This window comes from Bombina bombina, chromosome 1 (assembly GCF_027579735.1).
Source record: "Bombina bombina isolate aBomBom1 chromosome 1, aBomBom1.pri, whole genome shotgun sequence".
NCBI classification, from domain to species: Eukaryota; Metazoa; Chordata; class Amphibia; order Anura; family Bombinatoridae; genus Bombina; species Bombina bombina.
The window spans coordinates 274,842,645-274,851,398 of record NC_069499.1 but is presented as its reverse complement, the minus strand read 5'-3'; the positions used below and the strand labels follow the sequence as shown (position 1 = coordinate 274,851,398).

Sequence of the window (8,754 nt, the reverse complement as noted above, 5' to 3'; positions counted from 1 at the left end):
CACACGAGGCTTCTATGTGCAGCAACCAATCAGCAGCTACTGAGCATATTTAGATATGCTTTTCAGCAAAGAATATCAAGAGAATAAATCAAATTAGATAATATAAGTAAATTAGAAAGATGTTTAAAAATGCATTCTCTTTTAAAATCATGAAAGAAAAAAAGTGGGTTTCGGGTTGTGCGGAGCAAGCCGCGCATGCGTAGTGTCCCCGGCTGGTCGGCCGTCCGGCCCCAGGGATAGCGGCGGATCCATGGGAGGATGAAGGAGATGGTTGGAGGCTGCTGCGTGTGCTCAGATGAGAGAGGTTGGGCCGAGAACCCGCTTGTCTATTGTGACGGACATGGGTGCAATGTGGCTGTGCATCAAGCCTGCTATGGGATTGTGCAGGTTCCCACAGGACCCTGGTTTTGTCAGAAATGTGAGTCTCAGGAGAGGGCTGCCCGAGTGAGATGTGACCTTTGCCCACATAAAGAAGGGGCACTAAAGAAAACAGACAATGGAGGTTGGGCACATGTGATGTGTGTTCTTTATATTCCTGAGGTTCAGTTTGCCAATGTCCTGACTATGGAACCCATTGTGCTGCAATATGTTCCCCATGATCGCTTTAACAAGACCTGCTATATTTGTGAAGAACAAGGCCGCGAGAGTAGAGCTGCATCAGGGGCTTGTATGACCTTAATCGTCACGGCTGTCGACAGGCATTCCACGTGACATGTGCTCAGATGGCTGGGCTGCTGTGTGAAGAGGAGGCTCAGGAGGTGGATAATGTGAAATATATTGGATACTGCAAGTACCACTTCAACAAGATGGTGAGCGACCCTCAGAAGGTTTCTCGTCTCACCTGTCCTTTTGTGCCTGGTCGGTGCAGTCGTTCTGCCTCGCCTGCCCTAGAAAAACCTATTCTATATAGAGACCGACAGAAGAAGAGTCATAAAGACAAAGAGAGGATCCGGCATAGAAAGCACCGGGATTCCCCAGGTCATTTGAATGCTCCATCCCTGCTACCCATAACTGCTGAGAAGCAGGAAAGCAGTATGGATAGCCCGGAGATTGTAAGGTCAGAGGTAAAAGGGAAGAAACTATCAAATCATAGAGGTCATAAAATTGGAAAGGGAGCAACAGGTGGAGGTTCCCTCCCAGCAGGTAATACCTCCTCTCCGCCTCTTCTGGTTACCTTTCCAAAACTAGAGGAACAAGAAGATGAGGATGAAGAAGAGGAAGAGGAAGATGATGAAGAGGGATCCTCAAGGGCTGCACCTCCCTCTCCACCAGAACTTACTTTTTCAAGCTTAGGTTCCATTATGCGCTTTTCCACTGTCTCAGGTGGCACCCCTCGAACTTGGGATCCCATTCCTGGTGAAACTCGAACACAGAAATGGAGCAGAGAGGGAGCAGAACCACCTTGGGAAAAAAAGCACAAGGGCAACAAGAGGAGCAGGCATGGCCCTGGGCGACCCCGCGGAAGCAAAAACAATCCTTCACACAGCACTTCCCCTCTCACTCTTACACAGTGTCAGCCTGGAGTCCCCTCTTCTATCCTCAGGTATATACACCAGTAACAAGGACCTGATCACAGTGAGGAAAGCCTGCAGTACTCCGCTTTCCTCCAGCCTCCTTTCTCACCAGAACTCCCTTCCACCGTACAGCAGAGCATGCCCTATTACTCCCTCCTCCACTGCATCTACTACATAGGTTTTTTCTTTGGCTGGACCCACTTTCAGTATTCCCTCATCTCACATTTTTGGAAGTCCACTGTCAATGCCTCCTCTTCTCAGCCAGGTTGAGAGCAGCCGCACAGAGCCTGAGTTGGAAGACTGCAGTTTTGTGTGTAGAGGGAGCTCCCCCAGAGAGAGTCTGTCATCCATGTCACCCATCAGCAGCTTACCACCTCTGTTTGATCCAAGTGCCCCCTGCAGTCAAAATGAAAGTGTCCCTCAAGTCACTGCTAACCTTGAGCAGCTACTGGAAAAGCATGGAGAGGCAGGAGTTAATATTGTAGACATGCTCCAAGCCTTGCACTCACTGCAGAAGGAGAATCGTTCTTTGCAGGATCAGATATTGACTCTAACTGCACGAAAGGAGAAGCTGCAACTACTCAATGTCCAGCTTTCCTGCCCATTCCCTCCTAATTTGCCAACAGCTAACGCTTCACTTGGTAGCTCACAAGATTATATCAATAATAAAAGTCCCACTTCAAAGGGCAGCTTCCGTACAGAGAATTCACTGTCTGAGGACCCCCACTCAGGCTGCCCCAGTAGAAGCAGTTCTTGTCTGTCAGTGCACAGTACTTCTCCACCAGGTCCAATCCCACAGGGTGGGCCTTCGCTACCAACCATAGGGGCAGAGCAGCTTGTGAATGGGCTAGTAAGATCATCAGGCCAAGGGGCACCACCTTCTCTTGCCACCATCCCTCTACTAGGGGCTTTGTCAGGAAATCCAGGAGCACTTGCACTGAATAGTATTCTGGGAAGCATCAGCGGAAGTCTTCAAGGGACAGCAGGGCAAACGCCAAATGCTCTGCGAGGTGGAACAGTTGGCTCCCAGATACCAAGCAGTCTCCCAACAATGAATACTATTTCAGAACAGCAGAGGCATCTTTTCCACCAGTTACAGCAGATCACATCAACAAATCTTACTGCAGATCAACAGAGCCTTCTTTGCCAGTGGATTCAGAACATACAGCAACGACGCGATCTTCAGCGACTTATGGCATCATCCACAGCACCACCCCTTCTTCCAGTGACCTCAACTTGTAGCACAATGGCTTCATCACCTGCCCCTCCCATTCTTACAGCACAAACCCCTCCCTTCTTGGGGCTTCAGAGTGAGGGGTGTGGTCCAAAAACCTCAAGAGGTGGTGAAAAGACTCCGACAAACCAGGACAAGGGATAAAGTGCTCGGTCTTGACCTGTGTAAGGAAGAGTGAGATGAGTCAATGAAGCAAGGAAGAAGCAATCGCCCTGTTTATGAAAAATAAGGGATACACTTGATTTTGCTGGAAAGAGGTGTACAGCTATGATGAGGCCAAGAACATAATGTCACATAAGTGGACATATAATGTTATACATATACATTGTCTCATACAGAATCAGTTTAAAATGATATATCTTTTCTGGAATAGTTGCTCACCAAGAATCGGGATTCCTGCCTAACTTCCACAAAGAAACATGTACAAGGTACACACTCACTGAGACTTAGAGGAAATTAGCTTTGTCTAAGGTCTCTCCTCAATATGATAATAATCCTGAGATTTATTCATCTTAAAAACTGGGAAATTGATGGCCTTCACAATTTTCCCATGTCTTCTTAGTCATCTTATTTTAGCAATCTATGACTCAGTTGGAAGTAAAGCAATGTGTCATCTCAACCCATTTTTTTTTTAAAGCTTTCAAGTCGCTCATCCCTGCTTGTTTCCGTTCCCTGGCACCAAGTGCAGGTTCTGAAGCACCTTGTGATACTCAGTATCAGTCTACGTGAAGGAAGAGCTGTGTTCCGCTCTGTGTTGCACTGTGCTTGTGTTCCTAAATGTACATGAGACCATTTATATATGTATTTTATTTTATTTTTTTCAATTCCTGGTTGGGGCGTCCCCCATAACCCCAACCTTTTTTAATATGTGATTGATTTTTATACAAAGAGCAAAACATGTAGTTGTTTATATTGTTAGTTCATGTGTCCAGCCATGTCATTTTTGGGTCTAAATTTGTAGAAAGTAATTCAATTCCTCTTCATTTGAGAGGCTGGGTGTATGTATATCTCTTTTTGAATATATATTATATATATATGTATGTATAAATATATAGTACGTGGGTTTTGGGGCACAAGAAAGTACCCCAATATTTTGCACCTTCCAAAAGTCGCTCTGCGCATCTAAATGACTGTTCTGTATAGAGGGAAATGTGTGTTTTATGTTCAGATAGAAAACTGCTGTGTGTGTGTTGTTTGCTCCTTGTTTCTATGGATTCCACACCCACATTTTAATTGGAGCCACCAAATACAGTGGCAATCTTGGAGATCAGGTTTAGTCAATAACACATCTTGACTTGTTTTTATTATCATTCTGTTGTTATGTTATAGTAATCATGGTTTAAGAGTACCCCCACTTTTACTCCTCAAAATGACAGGAATCTTTGAAATAGCATGGTCCTTAGCAGAAATATAGCACTTAAAATGTGTCCCCTCCTCTGTCTGCTTCTTAGCATCATCCAGTGTTAAAATCCAGGAAAGAGTGTTCAGCTTAGTGTAGAACAGTAAAAATAAAAAAGCAATGACAGAGGTTAAAAACCCATGTGTATTGCAGATCTTAAATTAAAAAAAAAGTTTAGTATGTAATTATCTCTTATCTGTAAACCGTTCCAGGACTATATACAGGGGGGCATTTTGGAGGTAATTGTAGACTGAGTAGAATAGCTTAATTGCAACATATGTGAATGTAAAACAAACCCTGTAAAATGTAAGCATTGATTCTATCTACAGTTCTTTATTACCTGGTAGGAACCACCAAAGTCAGCATTGCCTTTAAAGGAACCTTAAAATGTAGTACAAACGGTATATTAGCCAACTAGGTGTATGTAGTGCTGCAAAATTGTACAACAGAACAGCTAATATAGCTAACAGGGACCAGATGTTGATCACAACAGAGAAAGATTCAAAATAGTGAAACATCCAAAACTGGGTCTTAAAAATTAGGGATGCACCAAAATTTCGGCCGCAGAAACGTTTTGGCCGAAAATGGCATTTTTGGCTATTTCGGTTTTTGATGTTTTTGCCAGTTATTTTCGGTAAAATTATTGTGTAGCATGTTTCAAATTTGATGCTAGCCTAGAGCTGCTGTTTAAGTTCATTACTTGACTAACTGTTCTGCATATAATGAGTTTTCTAGGTCTATACTTTATTTGGATAATTGGTAAAAAAAACTGTTAAATATGATTCTGTTACATAGAACTAAATGAAGAATAATACAGTATATTGATATTTAATATTGTTTTAAGTAGGGATGCACCAAAAGTTTGGTCGCAGAAACATTTTGGCCGAAAATGGCATTATTTTTTGCCTGTTTTTTTTTTCTTGGTAAAATTATTGTGTAGCATATTATTGTTTTAAGATATTTTGTCCAATTTTAGTGTGTTACTTTCAATAAAAGTGTGGGCTTTTTTATTGGCTCTAATTATGCAAAAAAAAAACTTTTTTTAAAAAAAATTGAAAATAAATTGAAATTTTTGGTATAAAAAAAAAAAAAAAGTGGGTTTCATGGCCCTTTAATATTTGGCATTCAGCTAAATCAATAGTTATATAACACTGTACACTGGGCATATAACCCAGTGTATATAAAACGTATAAGTATATGTGCTGATATATTCCTATACGGGACAAAGCACTATCGACTAAATTTACTCTGCTTATATCACTGGTACCCTCTGTATTGTGATTGCCTGGAGTATGATTAAGTATTGTCACATGGTACGTATCAAGCTCTACCTTCAAAGAAAGCAAAACAGCCTCAATACATATAAAGTTTGTTATGGGATGCACTTTTATCTGAAGATGTTAATATATGCCTAGTATACCATAGACTTTACTATACAGAAGAGAGTGTGTCCCCCATATACAATAAGAGATAATAGAATACATAGTCAAGTCATACTGGGCGCTGTAGTCTTAGGTTTGGTGTACATCTAGATATGTTTGTTCAACTCCAGACTGGCTAAAAACAAATACTGCCTAAGTTTTTGACTAGAATAAGAATGTAATGTAATTGACATTGCATCGAGTGGCATATTATTCTTCACTAGGTTATCTGAGTTACCTTATTATTATTATTATTATTATTATTATTTTTGTTTCTTTTCTCTATAGGAAGTAAACAATAATAGGCATATTTATTTTGTCTAAATAGTAGTACTTCCTACAGTGTAAGTTCCCCTATACATAGTTACTGTATCGGTACTTATTCTTCAGTACCCCACTACATCATTGGTTATATAACATTGTACATGGGGCATATAACCTAGAGTACATAGAACGCTTATTTATACATGTTGACATCCTCTTGTATGGGCATTAGCCCTATCGACTAAATATGTTCCGCCTATATAATTGTCACTTTTTGTATAGTGATTGTCTAGATTATAATTAAGAATTGCTATATTGTACGCATCAAACTACCTGTATAATAAGGTTGTCTTATCAACAGCTCTCATACTGGCCTCACTGGGCAATATCCTGGATTACTGGTTCAATTTGTAAACATACATAGGCCTAGATTTGGAGTTTGGCGGTAGCAGTGAAAACCAGCGTTAGAGGCTCCTAACGCTGGTTTTAGGCTAACTCCGGTATTTGGAGTCACTCAAAATAGGGTCTAACGCTCACTTTTCAGCCGCGACTTTTCCATACCGCAGATCCCCTTACGTAAATTGCGTATCCTATCTTTTCAATGGGATCTTTCTAACTCCGGTATTTAGAGTCGTGTCTGAAGTGAGCGTTAGAAATCTAACGACAAAACTCCAGCCGCAGGAAAAAAGTCAGTAGTTAAGAGCTTTCTGGGCTAACGCCGGTTTATAAAGCTTTTAACTACTGTGCTCTAAAGTACACTAACACCCATAAACTACCTATGTACCCCTAAACCGAGGTCCCCCCACATCGCCGCCACTCGATTCAATTTTTTTAACCCCTAATCTGCCGACCCCCACCTACGTTATACTTATGTACCCCTAATCTGCTGCCCCTAACACCGCCGACCCCTGTATTATATTTATTAACCCCTAACCTGCCCCCCACAACGTCGCCTCCACCTACCTACACTTATTAACCCCTAATCTGCCGACCGCAAAGCGCCGCCACCTACGTTATCCTTATGTACCCCTAATCTGCTGCCCCTAACACCGCCGACCCCTATATTATATTTATTAACCCCTAATCTGCCCCCCACAACGTCGCCTCCACCTGCCTACACTTATTAACCCCTAATCTGCCGACTGGAGCTCACCACTATTCTAATAAATGTATTAACCCCTAAAGCTAAGTCTAACCCTAACACTAACACCCCCCTAAGTTAAATATAATTTTAATCTAACGAAATTAATTAACTCTTATTAAATAAATTATTCCTATTTAAAGATAAATACTTACCTGTAAAATAAATCCTAATATAGCTACAATATAAATTATAATTACATTGTAGCTATTTTAGGATTAATATTTATTTTACAGGCAACTTTGTAATTATTTTAACCAGGTACAATAGCTATTAAATAGTTAAGAACTATTTAATAGCTACCTAGTTAAAATAATTACAAAATTACCTGTAAAATAAATCCTAACCTAAGTTACAATTAAACCTAACACTATACTATCATTAAATTAATTAAATAAAATACCTACAATTACCTACAATTAATCCTAACACTACACTATCAATAAATAAATTAAATACAATTCCTACAAATAACTACAATGAAATAAACTAACTAAAGTACAAAAAATAAAAAAGAACTAAGTTACAAAAAATAAAAATATATTTACAAACATAAGAAAAATATTACAACAATTTTAAACTAATTACACCTACTCTAAGCCCCCTAATAAAATAACAAAGACCCCCAAAATAAAAAATGCCCTACCCTATTCTAAATTACTAAAGTTCAAAGCTCTTTTACCTTACCAGCCCTGAACAGGGCCCTTTGCGGGGCATGCCCCAAGAAGTTCAGCTCTTTTGCCTGTAAAAAAAAAAACATACAATACCCCCCCCCAACATTACAACCCACCACCCACATACCCCTAATCTAACCCAAACCCCCCTTAAATAAACCTAACACTAAGCCCCTGAAGATCTTCCTACCTTATCTTCACCATACCAGGTTCACCGATCCATCCTGAAGAGCTCCTCCGATGTCCTGATCCAAGCCCAAGCGGGGGGGTGAAGAGGTCCATGATCCGGCTGAAGTCTTCATCCAAGCGGGAGCTGAAGAGGTCCATGATCCGGATGAAGTCTTCATCCAAGCGGGAGCTGAAGAGGTCCATGATCCGGATGAAGTCTTCTATCAACGGCATCTTCAATCTTCTTTCTTCGGGAGCCATCATCTTCCATCCGACGCGGAACATCCTCTTCTCCCGACGCCTACTAGCCGAATGACGGTTCTTTTAAGGGACGTCATCCAAGATGGCGTCCCTCGAATTCCGATTGGCTGATAGGATTCTATCAGCCAATCGGAATTAAGGTAGGAATATTCTGATTGGCTGATGGAATCAGCCAATCAGAATCAAGTTCAATCCTATTGGCTGATCCAATCAGCCAATCAGATTGAGCTCGCATTCTATTGGCTGATCGGAACAGCCAATAGAATGCGAGCTCAATCTGATTGGCTAATTGGATCAGCCAATCGGATTGAACTTGATTCTGATTGGCTGATTCCATCAGCCAATCAGAATATTCCTACCTTAATTCCGATTGGCTGATAGAATCCTATCAGCCAATCGGAATTTGAGGGACGCCATCTTGGATGACGTCCCTTAAAGGAACCGTCATTCGGCTAGTAGGTGTCGGAGAAGAGGATGTTCCGCGTCAGATGGAAGATGATGGCTCCCGAAGAAAGAAGATTGAAGATGCCGTTGATAGAAGACTTCATCCGGATCATGGACCTCTTCAGCTCCCGCTTGGATGAAGACTTCATCCGGATCATGGACCTCTTCAGCTCCCGCTTGGAAGAAGACTTCAGCCGGATCATGGACCTCTTCAGCCCCCCGCTTGGGCTTGGA

General features: G+C 41.4%; 1 protein-coding gene across 1 annotated transcript; it reads left to right on the top strand.

The window, feature by feature from the left end:
• Window positions 1-235: 235 nt before the first annotated feature.
• Window positions 236-3,182, top strand: LOC128637305 (protein AF-17-like). Its single transcript, XM_053689781.1, is given in 3 exon segments — window positions 236-673; window positions 676-1,507; window positions 1,509-3,182. Coding segments are annotated over 3 exon segments (2,631 nt in total). The 5' UTR covers window positions 236-258; the 3' UTR covers window positions 2,893-3,182.
• Window positions 3,183-8,754: the final 5,572 nt, after the last annotated feature.